Raw genomic sequence first — 25,692 nt, 5'->3', positions numbered from 1 at the left:
GGCTATAACCTTCGACGCAATCATAAATCGTTAACATTAGAATGTTTCCCTTCTATCATACAGCCCTCGCTCTCAAGTCCACCTAATACTTCGTGCATCCATTCTTGCAATTGGTGTATCCTGGGAACTTGGAGAATTGACTTTGATCAATGCCTTGCAATTGTGGGCAGCCCAAGCCACCAAGACGTTGATTAACAACATCAGTAAATGACTTTATGGTATTTGCAAGATTCCCAACGGCACCGGCAGCAATATCTGGGAGTGCTGCTTGTGAGACTTGAAAAACAAAACACTCTAGGTTGTTTCCCTCAAGTAAGGATCCAGTTTCAAACACGCCCTTGGTCAAAGATCCAAGATTGACAGGTGCAAAAGTATTGGGCGTTCCCATGTTCCCACCAATATCAAGAAGAGGTGGATATTGCAGAGCATAATCGACAACATCAGCAAGGAAACCAGCGATGGTATACTCATCGCCGATAGCTCTCTTGTACCAATTGTCTGGAATACGTTCATTGCCGACTTTATATTGAAAGTTGCCGGACTCGCCTGTGATGGCAAAGAAGGACATCAAATCTTTCTTAGTCAATGAGCCCTCCGGAAATTCTGCAGATTTGTTGGACATCATTCGGACTGGGAAATTATAGCCGGCAGGAGAAACGAGAACACCTGCAAAAGGCGAAGAGAAGAAGTAGGGGTTGGTTGTAATAGAGTTATTGAAGCGGTCGATTCTGAAGTCAAGAAGATTCTGATATTGTTCGTCGGCACCAACACCCTCGACCAAAGCATCGTAGTACTTCTGAAATAGTGGAACTTCAAGATTATAGGATTGTCCAGCTAGCCACAGATCTGGACGAGTTGGAGAGGTATCAGATTCGTACTTATTGTGAGAGCCAGAGATGCCTCGAGGAGTTCCAGTAAGCCCCAAAAGATTGCCCAGGGGAAGGCCAACTTTAGGTGTTGGTCCACCAATTGACCAAGCTATGAGATGTCAGTATCAGTACACGAAAGGAAGCATTCAAACATACATAGCAAGTTGCCATCGAATACGGCGCCATAAACAGCAAGAAATGTTCCAAGATCCAATGACATGCCATATGCCCTATTGGTACCATCGATAAAGTCGCCTATAGTGCCGACTCCGCTGTGGGGGATATATCCATGATTTGCGGCGGCATTCAATCCTGGACAAGGTCCTCGAACATCTCCTGCGCTGAAATTTGGTGGTACAAAGGCATACTTTCCTGTCGTGCTCACGTACTGCGACGCAGCATCAAAACTGGCTCTCTTTTGAAGTGGGTCACGAGCAGCCGTACTTCGCTTGCCAAGTTGGGATTTTGCAAGTCTTTCGGCATGTTCTGCAGCCAATCGAGGATATGCGGCGACTTCAGTCGCGGTGAATACCAATAGCGCAAAAATGGTAATCACCTTCATGATTGTGTGTTTATGATAATTTTTATTTTGATGAAGAAGATAGGAGGTAAATGGATTGGTGAAAGATGGAAGTTATTGTGAATATGAGGCTGTTAAAAAAAGGAGAAGGGAAACCGTGGTACTTATATATCCATATTCTCATGCTGGAATATCTCCGAAGAATCGACGGCACAACAAGAAGCCCCTAGCTCCGAGAACCAGACCGTCATATCAGAAGTAGTTGATTTGCTTTTTCTTGCCTAATCGAAGATTAATTTCATCGCAATCTTCGCTGAGAATCGATGTCCACAAAAGATTGACACGGGTAAAGGTAGTCGAAATCTTCATTTTGATGCTGATCTCTTGGAAAATGAGACTGGTGACCTGCACTGCAGAGCCACAACAATCTACGGCTGGCAAATTAGTACCGCTGACGTCGAATGACTATTTGGACGATCAGCACAAGGAAAGGGATACTTAGGATGAGGCATATAACCGTATATGCTAGGTGACGCCCAAAATATGGTGCCAAGCGCCTGGGATCCAACATTTCAATATCGAGTAAGTTTCGAAAGGCAGCTGAAAAGACAGTAAAGTAGTGCAGTGCGGATGATCTAAACCAGTTCTTGGTGCGGAAGCATTTTTCCAACTGATTGAACTTTTTCTTACAATCAGAGGTTTCGATTTGACAGTCTACCCAATCGAATTGAGAAGATTTGTTAGAGAACATGTTTAACATCGATTTCGGAGGCCAAATGGAACCCAATGGCTGGCAGTTTAAGATTAAGTGCATTAAACCTGAACTGAAAGTTAGTTGAAAGTAGACGCACAATGCAGTTTGTCGTTATCACTGTGTAGAACCGTGAAATTGTGATATTCAGAGAACTTTTCGGATTATTGTCGCCCATCCGACGAGGACATGGATGGCACACAGTACACCAATGTTATTGAGTTTAACCTCAATGGAGATACTTCCGGTGATGTATGCAAGGTATGAAAGTAAGAATCTCCCTACAATGAAGATCACAGGATAAGAGGCGTAAACCACCCAGCTAGGTAGATAACTAGGTAGCTTCTAGTAACATGGTGGTTAAAACTTAATTTAGTGAGGTGAGGAGAGAAGGTTCAGATATTCTATACTTCCGAGGTCCATTCTAGTGTCTCCATATAATAACCACACGCTAACGTCTCCTGGCTTGGCCTAATCATCACTCCAGCTTAATCTCAAGCGACTCTGAACTTCAATCAAGGGAACTCAGAAACACATGCAATGCCTGGTACCATGTCATTCATTAGGTATGTGTAAACTGGTTATGGATCCCAAAATCTGCAAGGTAGCAATGGAATACAAGATTGTGGCAAATCTCTCAACTACGAAGGACTGCCGCTGCGGAATGGAATGATGTTTCGGCTCGTAGCCTTTCCGTCCATCTCCATCTTTTTCCAATATCCAGTAGATACTGGTTTCTTTTTGATGGCACTTACAATGTTCCACTACACCTACAACACCGGTTTATAGTAGACATCCGGCACTATTGAAAAGCCTAGCTCCCTCGGCTCTTTCTTCTTCTTTCACAATTAATTTCAAATCATGTCGTTGCAGAGTGTCTAATACTTTAGAACAGTAGACTAGATGCGAGCTCTTGAACCCTGGATTTCAAATTATTTTGATTAAATAATTTATTGGAATTCAGGAATTGAAGGCTTTCGATTCTCGGATCACACTCCAGACTCCCGGAAACCCTGCGTCGTTGCTATTCCAATAGTGTACAACTCAATCGCTGCTTTGACATTGATGACGAGATACTTAGTTTGATTCGGAATGAATTGGCAAGCGCCAAAGATGAAAGGTCTAGGGGAGTTTCTTCCCCGGGGTTTAACAACAATCTTAGATTGTTTAGACTGTGGGGGTTCTCGCTAACCTTAAGTGTCTGTTCGCATTCCTATTCGGAGCAGGCTACCCACTTTATACGTCCTAATCTGACGAATGTGGCTTTCCTTTATATCAAATGAGAATGAAAAGTCTAATTTGCATTTTATGCTTGTATATCTCCGGCGCTAGCTTCTTAGCCTTTAACATACGAAGCCACGCTGTAAGCCGCAAGGTGTAGCGCAGATCTTCGCCTGTAAATCCGATCATTCCTTAATACACCTCTTTAATGATCCTAATAACCACCACATACATTGAGCATCATTGATATGATCTCTCGTCAATAAATTGGTTGGGCCTTTTATGAAGCACCCTTCGGCAATCGTCAGATGAGATGAATGCCTCTTCCCACCGAACATTGGTCCCCGTGAAGCGCTCAAAGATCTGCAAATCTAGAACGCCAGTGGAAGCCTAGACATTTACTCCATTTTCCCATCTGTATAGGATATGGATAGAATTTTGCACATAAATATCGATCTGCCCTTCATCCCAGTATTATCAATTTTCTCATAGAATCTACTTCATTACACATCGTTCAATACTGCGTTAAACACCATCCATTTCACGACCTTCAATTATTACAAAGCATCTATCATACCAAATTTCACGATGCATACTAAGAACAATCTGGCACTCTTTTCCCTCACAACTTATGTTCTTTCTGCCCCCATACCATCTTCTAAATTCTCAAGTCTTGGCTCAGCCTTCGGTAACTTGAATTGGAACGGCGCAGGTAATTCTGTTGGCAATGGAAATGAGGGTAATGGGAATGATGTATGCATTCCTCGGTATTCTTGAGACCTCTGACTAATGATATGTAGAATGGTGTTGGATCAGGATCATGGGATGGGAATGGTAATAGATTCGGCAATGGGAATGCTATCGGGAGTGATAACTCAGGAATAAGCATCTTGAAGCGTGGATCTGGTTCAAATGTTTTGGGCAGTGCCTTGAACAACTTGAATGGGAATGGCAATGGCAATTCGTGAGTACTCCTCTCTAGAGTGTTTAGGAACCCAGACTGCAGTCCAAGATTCAAAGATCTTTGAATATCGAAAGTATCTCGAGCACTCAGATTTTTCGGAATATTGGATTTGTCGGAGCATTAAGCCCGTCTATTTCATTTATTCCAATCTTGAAATTTTCAGGATTATCCAGAATCTAAATAGTGGATCCTATTATAGTCTCCTAGTCCCGATTATTGAACATAGTTTTCCTCCCGCTTTAAAGTGCTCACACTGACTTCAACAGTGCCGGAAACGAGAACTGGGGTAACGGAAACGGAAATGGAGATGACAGCGGAAGCTCAGATGGCAACGGCAACATTTTCGGAAACAAGAATTCCATCGGGTCAGGAAATTCAGGGTTCAGCATCCTCAACAAGGTAAGGAAATCAAAAACTCCTACTATATCATCATACGTCAACGGCGTATGGGTTGCTGCCATTGATCCCATTACCAATTCTCTATCATCATCTGGAGATGCCGCGAACGCTGTTGGCACAGTTACAGACAATTTGGGTGGTAATGCTGGTTCTAATACTGCTGGTTCCTCCAATTCGGGGAACGGGAATGGTAATGGTAATGGATCAGGTTCAAACAACGGGTAAGTCTATTCAATACCCATCTATATTCAATCTATTCACTAATTCACTGTCTAGAAATGGCAACACATTCGGCAATGGCAATCAAATCTTTTCCAATAATGGCGGCGTCAATGTCGATCCTACTATCAACCTCACAAGATAGCAATGAATAAAAACCAAAACTAACACATCCACCCATCAGGTGCGTCGCCAATCCGATGCGGCGGATGTAATTCCAGATCAAACAGCCACCGGACTTGCCAAAGTAGGTTTCTATTTCCTCCAGTCTTCTTCTACTTCATCCCCTTGTTACAATCCCACTAATTCCCGCATAGGGTGTCAGCGAAGTCTTCAAAAGCTTTCTCCCAACGGGTCTACCAGGAATTATCAAAGGTGCAGCTACCGGTACCGAGTCGGATTTTGGAAAGGGACAAAGTCAAAAACGCCAATTGGTGTTGACTGGCCTAGGTGACATTGTTGCACAGGATGTTGCTACCTACATCCCTTAGATGAGGTTGCATGTTGCGAATTGTATGATATGTATACTATCCTGTCTTCCAGCGACGAAGTTGCACGATGTACGATATGAGATATATGAGGGTTTGATAATCGTTATAGGATAATTCTTGTATTTAGTTAGTTTTTCAAATATTTAAATTTTTTCAACTGTTCCTAGCTCTTCCAGCACCTCAAACATTTATCTATTTTCAAGTATTGGTGATCTTGCGAATTTATTATCGTAGAGCCCAAAAACAAGACACAGTTATTGAGCCTTCTAGTATGTATTGCACGTATTAATCTACAGTCTTGTACTTGGGAGTCGAAGTATAGATGTAATGAGGGAATCGCTTGTGATCCCCAAAACCTTTCAAACTCTTGAATATTTAAGAGGCTTCGAAATTATACGATCATACAACACCAAGTACGTTTTATGTCAATGTATGGTATATTAAAAAAGCATCATGTCTTAAGGGGCTTGGTAAAAATCTTGATGCAATGGTTTCCTCGCAGTTTTTGAAACAAATTCTTCAGATATTGTAGTGTGTCGGATTTCTTTACTGGTCAGCAAGCTTTCAGATATTCAAAAAGTTTGTCTCAGAAGTAGTCTCGAGTGCCCAAGTCCATCCCAGATTTTGCCATTTTCAATCTTGTACCCTTCAGCCTAACTCCACGACCCCTTCGAGTTCCGCCTCCCCCAAAATTTCCACATCATTTCCTTCCGCCATTCCTTCCCCGCCCCGTGTCACCACCCCTCTACATTTCCCACAATCACACTCAAACCCGTAAAACCTCTTCAATCCCATGACCCCATGACCATAATCTACAGTAATTTCCTCTCCCGCCTCAATGACTCTCCTGCTAAAGTATTTCATTCTTCCTACCCCATCCACATCCACCTCCCATCTATACTCTGCACTCGGTGTACAGGCATGATTAAATCTACTAGCCGTTTCGAAAATGCCCGTTGACAGGTTCTCCACTTTACCCACTCCAAATCCATTACTATATAAAATGCTTCTATTCCTGGATTCTCGAGGATTTGCTTGATAAGCATGTAGGGACAGGAACGCAGATTTGCGAGAAGGAGATAAGCCAGATACGAGGTCGTCAAGGGGATCAGTGCGTGTTCCTGTGTCGGTGAGAATAACAAGAGGTTGTTCGCTTAGGAGGAGAACGTTGGTTGGTATAGTACAAAGGGCGAATATACCCAGGCCACCTTTTGGAGAAGTGCGGACCTCGATGACGGCACCAATTGTTTCGGGGAGTCGAAGAGGGGATTCTTCAGGAAGATTGGAGGGTATGATGGAGAGATCAGAAGCGGGTGTCGCTGTCGAACTCGTGGGTACCGTTGACATCGTAGTAGTATCGCCCATCTTATTGATGCTCGATGATAGTAGCGTTATGATCCTAGTTGGATCTAAAGGAGAAAATATTAGTAGGTATTCCCAGACTGTTCAGGAATAACATTGCGCCATGCTATGATAGAAAATATGGGGTTTGAATGATGCTGCCTTCAATTGTCATCATGACTTGGCGTCTTAAAGAGTGAGTTTTTCGAAACTTTTCTTCGTCGCAGTGAATTATTGGTGTATTAAAATCGTTTCAAACGTATAAATAAGAGATAACGAATCGTTCGCGTAAAGGACAGAGACTAGGCAGACGCAATAGGAAGTAAAGGAAAGTGGTTTAAGTGACGACAATACAAGTTGCCCTAGGCAACAGCGAAATCCCCGAAAAAGTAGCCAATGTGCGCAGAATTAAGATCTAACATATGGAGCCCGTGGACTGGGCAAACTTCAGTCGAATATCATCTTCGAATGCAGATCTGCCGGCGCTTGATGGTTCCATGGAGTCTGAAAGGAAGTGAGTCGAAACATGATTGTGTTCAGCTCCAGAGAAACCGAGCAAAGAACATGTCAACGATTAACAAACCGAGAGCAACTTCAAGGTAGCTGTAAATCAGGAGTTGCTTGACTTCATGTAGTTCGCATGCGTCGTCTCAACATTAACTGACAGTATAAATCACTAGAAGTACAGGAATGGATCAATGAAGCATATGATGTACGCTATCAGAACCTCAAAGCGACAAGAGCCTTGTGTTTCTGAGATAAGCTTCGACAATCAGAGAGAAATGGGTCAAAAGACGATGGCACTTGCCTGCAAATGTTCAATAGAAGTGGCAATTATAGCCACTGACATCCAATTGTTCAACCAAGAAAGTCCGGTTCAAATTCTTCGTCCGTTCCAGAAATGCGATTTGATGTCATATCAGTATAGTCGTACATGAAATTCCCAGTCAAGCGTTCCATACGCTAGTCGAAAATGCTGCAAAGAACTCCAACGCCTGTGCTACCCCAGATTATGGGTGGAAAACGCGGTCACCTATGCCGGTCTTTGCTCAATTGTCCTTCATCCCTCTTTGGAAATCCACCGACTCTCTCGGCATTCCTCATTAATTCTTTGCCCTTTTCACCCTCTCTATCTTCGGTTGGTAAACCCCACCATTCCCTATGAAATTTCTCCTGTTCCTTCCTCCTCGCCTCCTTTGCTTCACGGTCCCGCTGTCTCTGCAATCTCAGTGAAAACCACTCTTCTCTAGCTGCATCCTTTTCTGATTGTGTGGCATGCGATATCATACAATTGTTCATTGCTCGATTTTGTTCTCTGCATTTGAATGGGGCAGTAAAGGTTCTTCCAAGGGCACATTCCGCGAATACTAAATGCTAACTATCAGTAACTATTCCTTAGACATATCTATGCGAATACATACCCTTAATTTCTGCCGCACAATAACTTCGTACTCTAGTATGATAAACTTCTTGGACTTGGGCTTCTTGTGCTGCGGATAATGGTAGAGGATTCCGCGATGGCATGGGCAGCCTGGGAGCCTTTTCTACCTCCTCCCTTTGTGAAGTCATAGCTGCCATGTGAGATCAATTGAACAGAAATCCGAATCGAAGATGTATGACAATAATATATCTTACAACGCAATTTGAAGAAAATCGAATGTTCTGAGGTAGTTTCCCAAGTTGAACTAGTTTATCTTAGCGCAGATGGTCACCCTTGTCGAAATTTTGTCTATCGGAATTCAAACTTTCTTACTTTCACAATCCCGCATCCAAGAAAAACATCAAAAAGCTCATACTTTTTCACCCATTCATACGACAGATTGATTTATATTCACGATACTTACTCTTGATTGAATTCGCGCATTATTTAGACGATGGATAAAGCGAGTAAATCAGTCCGCGATGGGCGCACCTATAAAGAGAGATCGCAACCCGAAGAGCGCAAGAAATGGGGACTTCTCGAAAAGCACAAGGTATGAATTTTTTCGAGTGCATGACCTGTGATACACTGCAAGATACTAATCAACTCCGTAGGATTACTCTGCCAGAGCGAAAGATTTCAATAAGAAGAAAGCAAAGCTTAAGGTGCTCAAGCAAAAAGTGCTCGAGAAGAATCCCGATGAGTTTTACTTTGGGATGGTGGGCAAAAAGGGCCCTGTGAAAACCGGCAAAAGATATACGGGAACTGTGAACGGAGATCGAGGCCATCAAGTCTTAAATCAGGATGCTGTGCGATTGTTCAAAACACAAGATCTGGGCTATGTACGGACGGAGAGAAATAAGGCATCGAAAGAGGTCGAGCAATTAGAAAAGAGAGCCGTGGGTATCAAAGCACGTGGAACAAAAGTTGTATTTGTGGAAGACGAGGAAGAACAGAGAGAAAAGGCGGGAGAGGATGATTCAGACATGGATATGGATATGGATATGGACATGGATTTTGATTTTGAGGATGATGGATCCGATGACGTAAAGAAAGATGAGGATACAAAGGAGGATATGGCAACCAGAAACCTACGAAAACTTCGGGAAAAGGAGGCGGATAAATTGGAAGTCAAATTATCGATTGCACGCCAACGGCTTAAAGCCCTGACCGATGCAGAGGTGGCTTTGGATTTACAACGAGCGAAAATGGCCAAATCTTTAACGATCGGTGGTGTTAACAAGAATGGAGTCAAGTTCAAGGCACGAGAAAGGAAGAGATAAATTTGTTTAACTAGCCTTCAGTCATGTCGAAGGCTGCATGCTGAAATGATAATGGCCAAAGAGAATCATACTGGGTGCGACCCCTTCATCGACCTGCGATAATAAGATACCCCGGGGATAGCCCAAGGAAGGAAATTATGTTCATAACCGAGCCCAAATCATTACAAGTCGTGATCAAATATCAAAAACGCCATGTGTACCCTTTTGTCCAAACGCTATCATTTCTTCTTGGTCAAACATTTGCTGAGCCCAATTATAATAGCTGCCATTGCTTTCACTGTCATTTTCAAGATCCACGCAATGGCCTTCACCATCATCCAGAGCAATCCACAGAACCCTGGCACCTTTTCTTTGTTTTTATCCTTTTCCTTGGTTGGGACCATCTTGAAATTTGGACTCTTTTGACTCTCTATGTCCAGTTCCATTTGATCCCCTCGCAAGAAGGATTTCCTTTTTGATCTTGGTGTATCAGGTTGTACTGGTACGGCCGGAGGTGCCTCGAACCTCTCAATATGCATCCTCTTTTCCTCATCCATAGCAGCCAGCATAATAGCGGCAATTGCTACATCCACGATATAGAATGCGTCTATTCTAGCCGCGACCCCTGTATCGATTTCTAAAAATCCTGTTCCACTACCATCTCTCACCAAACGCACAAGGTTATGTGGTAGTTCTGGATGCTCAAGCGTGTATTCGACTCTGGACCAGGCCGGCGATGAATTTATCGCTATGAGAAATGGGGTATTGACCGCAGGGTGCCTGAGGTAGAATTTCTTTGTGTCATCGTCCCACAACAATCGTCCGCATTCGCGCTCTGCTGCTGCCAACACTAAAGCACTGTCGGCAACATTTGAACGTCCAGCCAGATCGACTGCCATACTCGAGGCTGCATGAGGATAGAGGAGAGCTACGAGACCATCGTTTGGTGGCAATCGCCGCGAATATTCCTCAAGAGTTGTGATCAACACTTCCATCTGAGAATCACCTTTCGGAAATACACCAGTTTTTGGGGATTGTGATTTTTTCGGTGGCTTGGCTGGATTTTGTCTTGTCATTGTTACTTGAGCTGAAGTTGAAGTGGGATCAAGACGTAGTGTATAAAATGGCTGGGTAGCGGAGGAAAGAGTGTGTATAGGCTCTTCTACTGCACTGTTCATTTTCATGATGAACTTTTGACCCTCCGATGCTGATGCTTTCCATCCATTGCTCACTTTCCATAACTCCTTCAAGTCGGCGGAGCTCGATGGTTCTGGCCATGTCTCGTCTTGAAGTCCTCGACCAACCAATCCCGGAGATTGTGGGCCCAACGACATTGGACTGCCCATTCCGGGGCTCACCTCGTTGATTCCTGGAGAGTATGGCTGTCTACTTATTGCGTTTTGCGGAATGTGTCGTGGACTTTGCTGTGTTGGATAATACTGCTGGTATTCTAATGGGACTTCGGGGTTATATCTTGGAAAAATGGATCTCATTACTGGCTCTTCTCGGTGAAGGTGCTGACTAGATTTGGATGAATTACTGTTGCTTCTTACAAGTGTAGGTGCTTCCGAAAAAGAAGTGTGAGATCTCGGACGGCCCGATGCAAGCACTGCTGGAGGGGGCACATTCATGAGCGCTGCTCTGCTATCTTGTGGAGTTTGGCGACTACCAGATGGTGACTGGCGTCCATCAACGAACATATCGAGCGATTGCGATCGATGAGCTGGATCGGGATCGGACACGGATGTGGAAATATTGCGCTCATCGCTGTTACTTCTCCAAGTTTTCTTTTTCGATGGTGGAGGTGGAAATAATTGTAGACCCATACTGACTGGTTTATCTGACATGGCGAGGAACGATTTCGCAATACTACAATTTCGAATTCTTATACAAATCACCAGGAGCACGAATGTTACAATCCATGAGGAAAGAGCACGATACTACACCTATATACATCAACAACCAATTTTCAATAACACCATAAATCCCCGATGTATGCAGCCCAAAATAAAGATCCCGGAGATAATCACATTCTGCGACCGTGCTCGTTATCTGGAAATAGATTTCGGCTTGCCTTACCGCTATAATTCGACGAATTCGATTCATCCGATTGTTTTGTACGCGGGGAAGAAACCTTGTTAGCGCCAACATGTACTGTGACAGCTACAATGATTGGTGGTGCAACATTGATAGGCGCTTCCAGTAACCAACCAAAGCTCAGAAACCTCGACTTCCTCATATATCCCTTCGCAAACAAAGTTTTCAAGTGGATCGGAAGATTTTTTATTTAAGGATATTTATGGAAACGTGAGGGTTTTGCCTGTAACGTGATTACAAAGGACGGGTTTTATCGTGTTATCTACTAGTTTGGTTGGGGTTTGAAACATATCTATCGATTTATCCAATATTAATTCAAGGTCAATCCAATATTGCTCGCCGAATCGGAAACATTAAGTTTAACCATAAATCTTTCTATAATGGGCGACCAATTATCGTGGGGTTTCAATAATCCTTCCGAGCTATCGTGCGAGGGAATCATGGTTTTTGAAGGTACTTTGACATCATCAGCCTTAAATGATTATCACTGAGGCTGAGCTGGGGGGCACTAGAAGGATTAGTGGTCAAGTATAAAGAGCTGCCCTTTCCTCCTCAGTTATTTTGAAGGTTTGGCAGGTGTATTGAGCCAGGCGTGGATATCACCCTTAACAATCTCGACACCACTGCAAGTGATGTGCAAGATAACTACCAAGGTTCCTCTTTACAACACCTAGCCCTCTTTCTACATTCCTATCCTATCGGTTCGTTATCGATGCACACGGTCACTCTTACGGTCAAGTCTGACAGCACTCGTGCCCCCACATTGAGTTATTGGTGACTCGTCTCGGTATTTTTCAAACACGGGTCTCAGCGCTTGGAAATGCATCGCGAAATAAAAGTCGATACTTCTGGGCCGATAATTTCGAATCTTATCAATGATCTTGAAACATCCCATCATCGTCAATTGTGAGTGTATACAGCAACAGATGAGAAGCCGTGTGTATTCAGCAGGTTGTTTCCTGGTGTACAGTTGCGCAACATTCTGAGTACGCTCTTGCTGATCGCCATGATTGCGTAAATGCCCCTAGATCTGTCTGTTTGTTACGAAATTGCTCTTGCTTGCTTGTGAGTTGTTCGCACTGCCGTCCAGCCATGATCGATTATTGCTTCTAGAATTTGCCTAGAATATCAAGTTCATCTAAGAGATAAGTAATCCAAAATATTGAGTTTTGCTAGAATATTCGAAATCACTGATGGTGGAGTTCGGGCTGCAGTTTGATTCGTTCGAAACTTCAACCTCCTCCTCCATGACAGGGTGTATATCATTTGATATGATAAAGTTATTTGGGACAATGAAACGCGAGGAAATCAATCACTAGTGGCTCGATTGTAAGATGCACAGTCATGGTCTACCAATGGGTCCAATGATTTTTTTGCAGAAAATTCATAACTCTATTCATTGAAAAGGAAAGCTATTGACATCAATTTCAACACCAGGCCTTTCGATTAATTCCTCCAATTAGTTCCTTCTCAATGAAACCAGCCCCCCGCCTCAAAAGGAAACACAGCAGCTACCGTAACACGACCACTCACTTGATTCATTCAGCTGTGGCGCCATCGACAGTGAATCCAAAGCTGTGGCCGATCGTGTAATGATTTCCTTGAACGTCGTATTGTCCAATCTCGTTCGCTCTGTCGGCTCCGTAAGGGACAGTAAAGTATGTACAAGTACTATGAAATTGGCGGGTCAGTGATTGCGAAGTAAGGAAGCCATTTTTATATTCGAAAGGAAAAGCAAAAATGCACAAATAATGCAAAAGAGATATATAAGAGGAGGTTGGAATCTTACAATACACCATTTTGTCCATTTTCATATAAGATGAAAGATACGAAGAATGCGCAGCTAGGGCTACTCTTTGAACTGCAAGCAGCAGCGCAGATAGTTGGATCGTATGGCTGAGTCTGAGGGAAAGCTTCCACTCCCACTATTTATGCATTAGTAAACTCTTGTTAGGCTTCAGGTCTATAAAAATTGCTTAGTACTTACTATATGTTGTAGTATTTGCAGGGGCATTAACGGTAGCAGTCCCAAAGTTCTGTACTCCTCCATATCCTAGGATTGCTGGAGGCGCAACAGCATTGTATGCGTTTGAACCAGCAATCACAACTTGGAAATCAGCTTGCCATTGGCCGCTGTTTGTAGCGGATGAAGCGTCCAACAAGCCACCGAAAAGAGAGCATTTTATAAGGGTTTGGGAAGGAGGGTTTGGACAGTCCTCTGTATCTGGAACAACAGTTGGATCTCTCTCGAAGACTAGATTCGTTAGCGTTGGGGTAGTACGTTGGAAGGTCAGACTTACATATATTGAAAGACGTGCAGCCCTGGATATTGTTGCATGCGTTGGCACAAATTGTAGGATCGTAAGAAGTGACAGAGTCGGAGATATATGTTAGATACGTAGCGGATTGAGCGGCTGCATCAGCATTTTGGAACCCATCAACCAGAGCGTAGTCTGGGGGAGTCACAGCATTCAGTGCTGCATCAGCGAAATTTTGATCCGCCTGAAAGGCTACCGCAGTATCCGGGCTGTTAACGCTAGGCCCATTACCCGCAGCCAAGACAGCGCAAGTACTCGAGCAAGAGCTACGCTTATGTCTACGATTGACAATAGCAACAGAGGAAGTTGCGGCTGCAATAGCGGCGCCTGCTACAGATGAGGGGTTGTATGTGATACTCGCTGTCGCCGTGTTACCGGCAGGGGCTCCTCTGACAGGAGCCGTTGGCACAGCTTTATATGCTGAGATATCGAGAGTTCGAGCTTTGAGGAAGGGACTCGCTGTGACTACTGCAAGAAGAGTCGAGAGAGCAATTGTTGATTTCATGTTTGCAGTGTATGGTTTTGTTCTGAACAAGGATTGCAGGAAAGGTGTTATTTAGAAAAGGAAGACTGAAGCTTTGTGCTGATCTGATTCTTTCTGGATAGATCTGTAGATTTGGGGTTCTTTATACTTATTTCCTAGAGGTACACAATCACCTTCTCTTTCAAAGCTCATATTCCAGCTGAACGCCTTCAGCTTCCTTACCATTTCCACAACAGTATCTGGCCACTCAGACATCCAAAAGGCGATGCTATTCTCATCATTTCACCCCAACTTTGCTCTCAATCAAGGGTCATCGCTACGCCTCATAGAACCTAAGACTCCCTAAAACAGATGTCCGGGGATAAGCTGGGCAAAATTTGATCCTATACCCACAGATCAAGAGATGACGGGTCTTAACACAGGTCACAACTTGATCAATAATCTCACTTTCTCGGGTGAGATAACAACATCTTTGACGCCACATAATTTAGGAAGACCTGAAAAGAAGTGTGTGACACGGTGAAGACAACACACGTGGTGGCTATGGACGTGCACTAACAAACACTCATAGCATGTTGTGTTGAAATGGGTCGTGGGCGCACGTCCACTCTACCAATGTGCGACGTAAAAATCCGAGGTCAAATTTTTCTTCATCGTGTGGCTCAGTATTTCCATTTAACATTTTTAACAAAGTGGGCAGATGAACACTCAATGAAGGAATGCTCATTAAACCCCCTTTTTCATACTTCGATCCTACTTCAAAATGCAAAGTGGGGTCTATGTTGAGTAGCCAAGTATATCATTGCCGTGCTTTTCAATGAATGTAACATTCATGGGTGATGGCTGTAAGAGCCATGGCCAGAACAGTTCAACGCCTTGAGGTGTGGGCGATAGTTAAGGCTGAACAATATTGAAATTCTTGCTAGTCTACTCCGTCAATAGTCGTGTTGTGTTGCCAGGGCTAGACCTTTTAGATCAAGGAACCTCCGATTCGACGAATTGTTAGCGTCACAGGGGCCCCATGTGTACTGCGGGTCCTCAATACACCTTCTCGACCATCGCACATCCGATAAGGGTCCTGCCAAAGCTTGCAGGATGCTCTATTTTTCAGGAAACAGGTTGTGATGATCGCTTGAAGCATTGGGCTATAATGTGAAATCTCCTCGAGCTTTATCTAAGTTTTGATAGTGCAACTTTTTACTTTAGCATCACTCGTTTCTTACTACAGCAAGAATGCAGAAACTTATATCTCACGTCAACACTCCAAAGAGTACCCCTCAATCTGAGGAAAACAGTCGTGCACAGACTCCTGTTGGTACTTCTAATCCATTCGCGACACCTCCATATTCAAGACCTGCCTCTACAATTGGGGCTCGGTCTGGATTTCAGTACGCCGAAGTCCCTGGAACAGGATACTTTCGATCTCGTCGCGTTCGCAAAGCAGATGCTACACCTCTTCCAGTTAACAAGAAGGCAAAAAAGGAGGCTCTTTTATGGGTCTTTCCTCTTTGCGGCTTGATTCTTGGATTGGGTCTAACTGGTCTCATTATTTACTTGAAATTATCTGAAATCACACACCACAAGTACTGCCCAGTCCTTTTAGAAGACTTTTCCTCTGGTGCTTTAGATCCAAATATTTGGACAACAGAAGTTCAAGTAGGAGGCTATGGGTCAGTTTCTTCCCTTACGTACATGCATTCAGACTCTGACAATCAAAACAGAAATGGCCAATTTGAGCAAACCACAACAGATGCCGAGAATTTGTTCATTCAAGATGGACAGCTTTACATTAAGCCTACAATTCAAGACGCATCGTTGATCACCACCAACAATATCATCAATCTCACCGCCGATGGAACTTGCACAACCACCTCCAATATACTTGTCAATTGTGTCACTTCTACAAACACAACGAACGGGACTATCGTGCAACCAGCCAAGTCCGCTCGCATCAATACCAAGCTTGGTGCGACCATTAAGTACGGGAAGGTTGAGGTCAAGGCTAAGCTACCGAAAGGAGATTGGCTCTGGCCAGCCATTTGGATGCTGCCAGTTGAGGATACCTATGGATCCTGGCCACAGAGTGGTGAGATTGATATCATGGAATCTCGTGGCAATAACTACACCTACAGTCTTGGCGGCAACAATTTCGTATCCAGTTCTTTGCATTGGGGTCCAGATTTGGCCAGCGATGCATACAAAAAGACCACCAACGTGAGAGCTGCTTTGCATTCCCAGTTCGGTGATGATTTCCACATTTACGGCTTGGAGTGGACCGAGAAGTTTATCTTTGCTTATATTGATAACACGCTACGCCAAGTCATGTATTGGCCGTTTTCCAGTCCATTGTGGCCACAGGGAAATTTCCCCTTGAGCGATTCCAATGGAACAGCGATCGTGGATCCATGGTCACAAACGGGCCGAAAAAATACCCCGTTTGATCAAGAATTTTATCTTATCTTAAACGTTGCTGTTGGAGGGGAGAATGGCTGGTTCCTGGATGGAGCAGATGGAAAGCCATGGGTTGATGGAAGTGCATCTGCAAAGCTCGATTTCTGGAAAGCTCGAAACGAGTGGCTTCCTACATGGGAGAAGAGTGGGCAGATGATTGTTGACCAAGTGAACATGTGGCAACAGTGTGATTAGCTTTAGCTTGACAAAGATTGGACAAAAACGAGTTACTGTAACGATCGGCGTAATTAGGATAGGAAACGGACCCTGGAGGATTTCTTTGGATATGATAAGTTTAATGGATTTCTAGTTATTATTAGACGGGACAAACAAAGCAACATACTATAATTCTCGAGATATGGATTTCGATTTTGACCTTGATTTCCAATGCATGTTCACCTGCAAATGCTGAGCAAAGAAGATCCACTGTTAGCCTGCATCGGAATAAAACGCACGCACACGGACGGGAGATTCCTTGCCAACAATACCTCATTGCTGGCTTTGATTGCATTCAACATAGATCAATCGGGGGCAGGAAAACCAAGTTTCGCAAGATTAAACTATTCATCGAATGTATAGTACTATAAGTGATATTGCATTCTTGATATTAATGGCGACATCTTCATGTACCACAACTTAAAGGAGGCGAAAGATCCCGGAAACCGTCACATCAGCTCGGCTAGGGAAGACGGCATTAGAGATTACCTGCTCTTCCGACCGTTAAAATGTAGTATATTACAGTAACACAACAGAGCAAATTCCGGACCGCTCTCCGTCTGGAGCTCCTGTCCCATTGCAGCACCTCGATCTGCCTAGCACTTCCACTGCCAGTATTTCTAACTACCAACAATATTCCGCTTTTGAAAGCTTACATCTAAACTACATCACTCAGGGACCACAACTTATATGGCCGATGGTACACAACATAATAACGTTGTATGTCCTTATCATATCATCATAGATTGATCATTGTAGTACGGTCGCATCAACGTCGTTTTCATGTTCATTCATGCAATGTGCTTCGTTTAGAATTTGTTGGGATCTCATTCACACATCAATCACATGTTTATCTTCGAGGCAACAAAAAGCATCCTAGGCAGCATTACTTACTTATCGTTCACGCATATGTACTATAACACCATGCCTGTATTGTGCACCTTGAAAAAATCGCCATTTCAAATCCTGAACTCAGATTTTCTTTTTGCGACGGTTGAGATATGAGAATGCGTATCTTGCATTTCGATACGACAATCAGGTCCGACAGGGTTCTGTATGGATCAGAGTTAAGCCCTTGAAGAACATCACCACGCATCCCGCGTTCTGTGGGTCATATGTGGATCATTACGAATTGATTGGTGCAAGAGACTGGGTAGACAACTGCAGGTTCTCCTCTTAATAGCTGGCACACTAAATCGTGTTCGTCCAATTTTCGCAAAATGTCGCTCGAAGTGGTTACCCAGACACAGCGTAGAAGAATCTTTTCATCTCCAGCTGAGCTTTGGAACGGTGTTGTACCCAGATTCAGCCTTCTGGGTGGATATGGAATTCTGTTTCTCTGGTCGCATACAAGCGAGTAGGACAGGGCAAAATATGGCTGCCACGTTGGATCTACCTTTTTTTTCAATCTGATTTCCAATTTAGTGACGCTAAGCGATAAGCTTCCTTATTTGGCATGAGATTGGACCATTTCGAGCGTATCATTTCCTAAAACGATAATTCTCCGACTGTCAGACGGATGAACCGCTGAGTTTGGAAGATAGTACCATTGAAGATCGATAGCCTCAAAGTCAGAAATAAACGACAAACAATATTAGCCAGGCGCGTCTACGACCCTACCAAGTATTGAAATACCATTGGCCTGTCAAAAACCGCATTCAGTTGTTGCAGTATGCATCGCGAGAGATTAGAAGTCCTTGGTTGATACGACCGTATACTGATAAGCAACCCTGGATGATTTTGTTTACCCTTGTTGTCCAATTATAAAGTTCAATATTTCCATGCAGGCAGAAATCCCCTCACCGTATGTACAACAGCACTATAGGCCAACAGCGCTTCAACTCAGCTAGTTTCGCTCGAGCCCCAACAGAAGCGATGCCTATGGACCAGATTGTGCGAGTGTTCTCCTCCCTGTCGACAGTTTGAGCTGCAGATATTCCTTGTCTTATACGACCTAGATCATTATCAAGCGATAGATCTTCCCAAGGATAACTTCAAGTGATTGACGAAGCTCTGCTCGAAATACAACATGCTTTCGGAAACTGCCCGGTCCGACGTTTATGCATACTGATGAGAGTTTGATGTGTTCAATGGAATTAAAGTGGAAACTCCGAGGGAAATCTTCTAGGATTCAGGGTGATCAGCGGAAAGCCGTCAAAAGTACCAAAGTTTCTTTCGGGGGATATCGATTGGACTGGGGTCGAAATCCACGTTCGTGCTTTTCACAATTTACGCTCAGTTCTAGACGCTATCATGTAGGTGGTGCTCCGATCAAACCCATGAAATCTTCCCGTCTGGCTGAAGGGTAGCTCTGTGTCTATCTTGAGCTGGCATGCAAAAATGGTAGGCTGTCGGTGTCGCCTTCTTATGAGCATCTATATTATGTGTTTGTGTCTTCGCCCATGTGTCTATCTGTTTCTCTTTCCTCATCGTCGTGCAAACCACTTTCGTTACTTGAGCCACCTTCTTTAAAGCTCTCTTAATCATGGGTGTTCTTAGCTATTTCAAGATCTCAAAGCCTGAGAAGTCTGAATCAAGCAAAGAGAAAGCTCCAGCTGCCCCAAATTCTGTCGTTGAAAATGATTCTCCTCGTCATGGCTACTCAGATCCATCACCTACTGCATCGAGCAGGCAAAGCTTGTATAGCAACAATCGTTTAGATGATATCAGACATCAAGTTATTCTCAATTATCTTTGGCAGAAACAAAGAGGTCTGATGTGGATCATGGATAATTCGGGTCAGCATGAGGGTGTCATGGTACGCAAAGATAGGACAGAATACCTTTGTCGTCCTCCAGCACTAGCTAGCTCCACCTTTGGTAGAGCGATGAAGATCATGAACGTTTCTGTAAGTTTCAGTCTTTAAGCTTAACATTAGCCAGAAAACATAATACTAATGTGGGGTATAGGCTGCTATGACCATCAATTCTACTGTTGTTCAACCATTTCTAACAAGATCGCCCGACGCTCTTGATGTCCCTCTCACCAATGGCCTTCGAGTTCAAATTCTACCAACACTTGAAGACCTTCCTCGTGCTCGCAGAGCTCACTATGCTGCTTTCATTGCTAGAGAAGCTCTTCTTGTTGTTTGGGAAGATGATCCAACACTACTATTTGATAGAGCCAAAGCAATCGAGGACGGTCTATTGCAGACTATCTGGAATGCAACTGAACACGAAAAGAGTGAAACACAACCTCGAACTCAAGTCCGCGAGCTTGACCAAGAGTCAGGGCAGTCTATCGTTGAAGAGAGACCGACCATGTACCTCAATTCATTCATGGTCTCTTGTTCAATCTGCCTTCTGGTTTGTATTATGGGTTTAGGATACGCTCAGCTGGCAATCGAAGTCGTAGTATTGAAGCATTGGATATCTCTTTGCTATCTGATCATCACTCCAATATACTGCTTTTTTTCCTTGGTATGTTCTCCGCGATATCAAATGTCATCTTTATGGTTGCTAACGTTAGATAGTTCTTCACAAACGTTGTAATCGGAGTTCTCATGCAGTGCTTCGGTCCAATTCAGCAACTGAATAGGAACACCAAGTTCTTCTCTGCGAAAGCACCTCCTCGTCTTCTAACCACGACACTACCACATGTCACCATCCAATGTCCTGTGTATAAAGAAGGCTTAGCTGCCGTCATTGCTCCAACGGTCTCCTCAATCAAAAAAGCAATTTCTACCTACGAACTGCAAGGAGGCTCCGCCAATATATTTATCAACGACGATGGTCTTCAACTTCTTGATGAAGCTAGTCGACAACAAAGAATTGACTTTTACGCCGATCATGGCATTGGTTGGACTGCCCGTCCTCCCAATGGTCAAAATGGATACGAACGTAAAGGAAAATTCAAGAAAGCCTCAAACATGAATTACGGACTTGCCTTATCCAATTCCATTGAAGAGAAACTTCAAGATATCGAAAGACCAGCTACCTGGACTCAGGTTGATGAAGTTGCAGCTTTTGAATCTTGCATGTCAGATGTTCTAGATGAGAACCCTGAAGCATGGGCGGAAGGCAATATCAGAATTGGTGACTATATTCTCCTCATTGACTCCGATACTCAGGTTCCAGAAGATTGTTTGCTTGATGCTGCTAGCGAAATGGAACAATCCCCAGATGTCGGCATCATTCAATTCTCTTCTGCTGTCATGCAAGTATCGCACAACTTTTTCGAAAATGGCATTACTTTCTTCACAAATCTCATCTACTCTGCTATTCGTTACGGTGTTGCCAATGGTGGTGTAGCAGCGTTTGTGGGTCACAATGCAATCCTTCGATGGTCTGCTATCCAAGAGATCGCTTTCGAGGATGAAGAAGGTCATGAACGATTCTGGTCTGAGTCCTGTGTCTCCGAGGACTTTGACATGGCTCTACGATTACAACTTAAGCACTACACCATCCGAATGGCTGCCTGGGCTGGTGATGGATTCAAAGAAGGTGTATCTCTTACTGTTTACGATGAATTGACCCGCTGGCAAAAATATGGTAAATTCAATCATCTCTTACGCTTTTGAACATTGCTGACCATTTGATAGCTTATGGATGTAACGAGCTTATGTTCAATCCTATTAGAACATGGCCATGGAAGTCTCCGTTCACACCTCTCTTCCGAAAATTCATCTGTTCCAGTATCGATATTGGCTCGAAAGTTCAAATCGTTGCGTACATTGGTACATACTATGCATTGGGTAGTGCATGGTTGATTTGTCTTGCCAATTACGTATTCGTTGGTCTTTGGAATGGATATCTCGATCGTGCTTATGTCGATTCATGGCAAAATTGGCTCGCAATCACGGTGGTGTTTACTGGAGCGGGTAATATCGGTCTTGCCGTGCAACGTCATCGTTCTGGTGAAAAATCCTTCCTTCCTGCTAGTAAGTCTTTCCAATTTCATCTTCACTCTCCTCTCCATCTATCTCTCTACATTCATTCAAGGCGCTCAAACTAACGTCTTCCTTTCCAGTCCTCGAAAACTTAAAATGGTGTTTCATGTTCATGATATTCTTCGGCGGTGTATCCCTTCACATGTCCCAAGCGCTCCTCTGCCACATGTTTGAGATCAACATGACATGGGGTGCCACTTCAAAGGAAGTTGAATTTTCCAATTTCTTCCTCGAAGTCCCAAAGATACTCAAGACCTTCAAATACACATACTTAATGTGTATATTCGGTATCGTATTAATGGTCATTATGGCAGAAGCTCCTTTCTTACCCTGGAGTTACAACATCGATGATTTCATTGCGATCTTTCCTCTGGGAGTCATGTGTGCTAGCCATTTACTTCTACCAGTGGCGCTGAATCCGGAAATGATGACATTTAGTTGGTAAAGGATGACTATATGCGGAATTAATTTAATGTTGGGAAAATTGGAATGGGATACCCAGGACGCTCTTTATTGTTTATTTGATTTGGGAGTATTCTCTGGTTGATGATTGGTATGATACTCATCTTATGAAGGAAGAAATAGGAGGCACAAGCTTAATTGGTTAGATGGGATGGGTTTAAAGTACATAATCTGGCATACAGAATTTCAATATGAATAATATAAGGATAAATACTCTTTCTCGGGCGTGTTTGAATAAGTGTTAGTCTTATAATCCTGGTCTGCCAAACACGCTTTCGGGTACTGATTGCAGTCTGAAGATTCATGAATTTAATTGCAGGAGTTTACTTACCAGTATCATACGTGAGCGTCAATGTTCCCCGCTTTCTTCGCATCTCTCGTTAGCTCTCATCTGACGACCTTTGAGGCGGTTTTTTGGTACTTCAATCTTATGAGATATACATCACGTCCAGCACAACAACTCCGGATGAGATACCCCGAGGCGTTGAGGGATGATGATCCGATTATGTTGCGAACAGATGAGCGGACTGAGTAAGTTTTCGGATTTGCAAGAGTCGAAAACAATTCCAACTCTCTTGATCAAGTGGACAAGAACATAAGCCAACCCAAGAGTTACAGAAAGGATTTCTGAATTGAAATTCGCCACACCATCTATCGCATGATCTTGAGTTGGAACTTAAGATGAAAACCTATACAGCATCTGTCGATTACATAGCAAACGAAAGCCTCACTTGTCCTTTCTTGCATACGATTTACATTCCTTACCCAAGCCACTTTTATGGCGAGGAGTTGAAATCAGATTCGCTCCTTCTGAATCAGCGGCTTGTCTTATTTCACGCAACAGTACCGAGACAAGATATCTTGATGTATTCAAAGACCAGCCTTTGTAATAATCATAAATGGCCCGCTGGCGCAATGGTAGCGCATTGCTTTCCGGTAGCAAAGGCTGTGGGTTCGAGTCCCATGCGGGTCGGTATCTTTTTGCTGGGTTGAGATTTTTTCTTGAGTGATGGGGTCATGGTTTGAATGTGTATCAATCAGTCTGTCACTTTACAGCAAAGAAGGATTATTTTATTTTGGGAATTACTCTTCTGGTGAATCATCTTCATTTGTCCTACAGCCGATTTTGTAACATATTTAATTGCCTTATTGTAGAGGGACGATCATGATTAAGTGACCATCGTCTGCCGAACCAATGTTTTTTAACACAAGAGCATGAAATATTGTTATTGATATCATGCTTGTTGGAAAAGATAGCCAGTAAAGAGAGTGCAAGTATAGCACCATAGAAGTATGGGCTTGATTTGAGAGTGCATTTTGGCTTTCTGGGCATCTAGTTGAGATTTGCTAAGGAGGACAACCAAGTGCCAAGAACTTGAGTTGATTACAACGGACATGATACTAGTTTAGCTCCTCGTAGCAGGGGGTCTCGTCTCAGAAGAGATACTGACGCAATCTAAATGCTGAGGGTCTTGGGTTGGAGAGACACCTAAAAATTCATAAATTTTGTTGAAGAAGCATGACTGACGTAGGAGGTACTTGATATATTTCCCTTATTATAGCTCAAGCCAGCATGTAAGTGTATATCTAAATCATCAAATCCAAAGTTTAAACAAATCAAATGTTCTACTAACCCGACCAATCGAATGCCACAACGACTCGGCTGTGTGAGCCTAGAAGTATTTTCTTCAAACTTTCAATGGCAAGCAGAACGCATCAAACTTTGAACTATTCTAAGAGAGATTCTGAATGTAACCTCTGAAGACGCATGATCTATCTATCTATGATGTTGATGACTCACTCAATGAACGTTTGACATGAAAATTACATAGCTGTCACAATACAAACCAAGAGAAACGAATAGCGAATCAATGACTAACATCGCAGAAACCACATAAATTGGCCTGATCTGCCTGATCTCCTAGATTTCCTACAGGAACAACATCATAATTCTTCTAGAATGCATTGCTTTGCATTTTCTCCTTTACCACACGTTTTTAAGTAGAATTTTACACTCCAGTCTCTTTATTACAGGATTTTGCGAATGCAAATCCATCTGAAAGAGCTTAGCATTCCCTTTGCACAACGACTTCTGCGAGCATAAAGTCCGCATTGTAGAGTTTTCATCAGGTTCCCTTTGACTTACTACAATTCGACTCGGGAGTCGGCTCTCTATCCATATCATCACGAGTATTTCTATTTCCATCGATTCCTGATACCCTGCTCAATTCTTCGAACCCCCTCATCGACTCATCATGTCTGACACAATTCAACAAGAACCCAAAGTTGAATTCGAATATGTCGACCATCACAACCGCCCCCATACCGCCACAGTGCTTTTTGTGTAACAGGAGGGATATATGTTCCGCGGGACTAGAAGGGGAAAGAAGGGGCCGCCACCAGCATACCGAGAAGACTGGGGAAAAGACAAGCGGTCTCCATACAATAAAGGTCACAATGGGCATTTAATCGGCACGTGGTGGCCATACATGATTTGTGCTATGCGCGATATGGCACACCCACACTTGCGGCAGGGGATTTGTGTGCAGGAGGGTCGCGGAGCGATATCTATTGTGATCAATAATGGTTCGAAAACGGGCTATGAGAATGTAGATAACGGTGATGTTTGTTACCCCTTCTAAGGCAATATATGGAAATAGCTAACACAAGACGCAAGACAATCAAGTACTGCGGAGACGGGAAGACATTGTTAGACTCGAGTATGGATAATGGTATGTTAATTAGAGTTCTTCGTGCAGCCGATCCCCATTCCGATTGGGCTCCACAGGCGGGATGGAGATATGATGGTCTGTACAGGGTCGTTGGCAAGGAAAAGATTCCAGAAAAAGAGGGATATTGGTATACTCTTGAACGGGCGGGGGATCAAAAGCCTATTAGCAGGTTTCATCCTACTCCTGAGAAGCTGGCTGAGTATCGGGAGTACAACAGGAAGAGTTTGTCTAAGAAGGAAGGGCTGTCTTATATGTAGATAGTGCAGAAAACTAAAGTTTTGTTATCATGATTGATGTTGTCTTCCTCATTGAACTGTCCACTGTCCTGGTGCTGTTGTTCTTTCCTCGACTCAAGAGAAAGCCAATGATAGAGAAGAGTGTTGCGTGGGATTATCCTGGTTTTGACCTTGTACAACGACTATGATGTAAATCTAACATCCTTTGATTTTCCGAAATGAAGTCAAAAACGTAAAAATGAAGAACATTGATCCAGATACAAACAAAGAACAAAATTTATCATCGAACACTGGAACACTAATCCCATTCCAAGGAGCAGAAACTCCTCTACTAAAACCCTCTGTCTATTT

At 43.4% G+C, this 25,692-nt stretch overlaps 12 protein-coding genes across 12 annotated transcripts; 6 read left to right on the top strand and 6 right to left on the bottom strand.

Moving 5' to 3' along the window:
* Window positions 1-82: 82 nt before the first annotated feature.
* On the bottom strand, window positions 83-1,431 carry Bfra_011980 (putative aromatic peroxygenase protein; the record flags this gene model as incomplete). Its single annotated transcript, XM_037342304.1, has 2 exons — window positions 83-978; window positions 1,026-1,431. The coding sequence occupies 2 exons, from the start codon at window positions 1,429-1,431 to the stop codon at window positions 83-85; spliced, it is 1,302 nt and encodes a 433-aa protein (XP_037187962.1).
* Window positions 1,432-3,949: 2,518 nt separating this feature from the next.
* On the top strand, window positions 3,950-5,434 carry Bfra_011979 (uncharacterized protein; the record flags this gene model as incomplete). The annotated part of the gene is made up of 6 exons (XM_037342303.1): window positions 3,950-4,114; window positions 4,162-4,325; window positions 4,592-4,945; window positions 5,001-5,058; window positions 5,128-5,190; window positions 5,261-5,434. 6 exons carry the CDS (start codon window positions 3,950-3,952, stop codon window positions 5,432-5,434), a joined length of 978 nt encoding a protein of 325 aa, XP_037187961.1.
* A 648-nt stretch (window positions 5,435-6,082) lies between these two features.
* Window positions 6,083-6,799, bottom strand: Bfra_011978 (putative set domain-containing protein 5 protein; the record flags this gene model as incomplete). The annotated part of the gene is made up of 1 exon (XM_037342302.1): window positions 6,083-6,799. One exon carries the CDS (start codon window positions 6,797-6,799, stop codon window positions 6,083-6,085), a length of 717 nt encoding a protein of 238 aa, XP_037187960.1.
* Window positions 6,800-7,804: 1,005 nt separating this feature from the next.
* Window positions 7,805-8,353, bottom strand: Bfra_011977 (uncharacterized protein; the record flags this gene model as incomplete). Its single annotated transcript, XM_037342301.1, has 2 exons — window positions 7,805-8,142; window positions 8,197-8,353. The coding sequence occupies 2 exons, from the start codon at window positions 8,351-8,353 to the stop codon at window positions 7,805-7,807; spliced, it is 495 nt and encodes a 164-aa protein (XP_037187959.1).
* Window positions 8,354-8,649: 296 nt separating this feature from the next.
* On the top strand, window positions 8,650-9,478 carry Bfra_011976 (putative u3 snornp-associated protein utp11 protein; the record flags this gene model as incomplete). The annotated part of the gene is made up of 2 exons (XM_037342300.1): window positions 8,650-8,748; window positions 8,810-9,478. 2 exons carry the CDS (start codon window positions 8,650-8,652, stop codon window positions 9,476-9,478), a joined length of 768 nt encoding a protein of 255 aa, XP_037187958.1.
* Window positions 9,479-9,696: 218 nt separating this feature from the next.
* On the bottom strand, window positions 9,697-11,304 carry Bfra_011975 (putative acetylserotonin methytransferase-like protein; the record flags this gene model as incomplete). The annotated part of the gene is made up of 1 exon (XM_037342299.1): window positions 9,697-11,304. The coding sequence occupies one exon, from the start codon at window positions 11,302-11,304 to the stop codon at window positions 9,697-9,699; it is 1,608 nt and encodes a 535-aa protein (XP_037187957.1).
* Window positions 11,305-11,483: 179 nt separating this feature from the next.
* On the bottom strand, window positions 11,484-11,844 carry Bfra_011974 (uncharacterized protein; the record flags this gene model as incomplete). Its single annotated transcript, XM_037342298.1, has 2 exons — window positions 11,484-11,702; window positions 11,821-11,844. 2 exons carry the CDS (start codon window positions 11,842-11,844, stop codon window positions 11,484-11,486), a joined length of 243 nt encoding a protein of 80 aa, XP_037187956.1.
* Window positions 11,845-13,092: 1,248 nt separating this feature from the next.
* Window positions 13,093-14,377, bottom strand: Bfra_011973 (putative carbohydrate-binding -like protein; the record flags this gene model as incomplete). The annotated part of the gene is made up of 4 exons (XM_037342297.1): window positions 13,093-13,225; window positions 13,344-13,479; window positions 13,542-13,808; window positions 13,855-14,377. 4 exons carry the CDS (start codon window positions 14,375-14,377, stop codon window positions 13,093-13,095), a joined length of 1,059 nt encoding a protein of 352 aa, XP_037187955.1.
* Window positions 14,378-15,589: 1,212 nt separating this feature from the next.
* On the top strand, window positions 15,590-17,002 carry Bfra_011972 (putative beta glucan-binding protein; the record flags this gene model as incomplete). The annotated part of the gene is made up of 1 exon (XM_037342296.1): window positions 15,590-17,002. One exon carries the CDS (start codon window positions 15,590-15,592, stop codon window positions 17,000-17,002), a length of 1,413 nt encoding a protein of 470 aa, XP_037187954.1.
* A 1,104-nt stretch (window positions 17,003-18,106) lies between these two features.
* On the top strand, window positions 18,107-18,464 carry Bfra_011971 (uncharacterized protein; the record flags this gene model as incomplete). The annotated part of the gene is made up of 2 exons (XM_037342295.1): window positions 18,107-18,408; window positions 18,449-18,464. Coding segments are annotated over 2 exons (318 nt in total), but the record flags the coding sequence as incomplete, so codon positions are not given.
* Window positions 18,465-19,508: 1,044 nt separating this feature from the next.
* On the top strand, window positions 19,509-22,356 carry Bfra_011970 (putative glycosyltransferase family 2 protein; the record flags this gene model as incomplete). Its single annotated transcript, XM_037342294.1, has 5 exons — window positions 19,509-19,871; window positions 19,933-20,442; window positions 20,496-21,513; window positions 21,564-21,902; window positions 21,992-22,356. 5 exons carry the CDS (start codon window positions 19,509-19,511, stop codon window positions 22,354-22,356), a joined length of 2,595 nt encoding a protein of 864 aa, XP_037187952.1.
* Window positions 22,357-24,628: 2,272 nt separating this feature from the next.
* Bfra_011969 (uncharacterized protein) lies at window positions 24,629-25,362 on the top strand (the record flags this gene model as incomplete). Its single annotated transcript, XM_037342293.1, is given in 3 exon segments — window positions 24,629-24,706; window positions 24,725-24,997; window positions 25,051-25,362. The coding sequence occupies 3 exon segments, from the start codon at window positions 24,629-24,631 to the stop codon at window positions 25,360-25,362; spliced, it is 663 nt and encodes a 220-aa protein (XP_037187951.1).
* Window positions 25,363-25,692: the final 330 nt, after the last annotated feature.

The sequence above is a fragment of the Botrytis fragariae genome, assembly GCF_013461495.1.
Source record: "Botrytis fragariae strain BVB16 chromosome Unknown tig00000255, whole genome shotgun sequence".
NCBI classification, from domain to species: domain Eukaryota; kingdom Fungi; phylum Ascomycota; class Leotiomycetes; order Helotiales; family Sclerotiniaceae; genus Botrytis; species Botrytis fragariae.
This window is presented reverse-complemented; position numbering and strand designations above follow the sequence as displayed.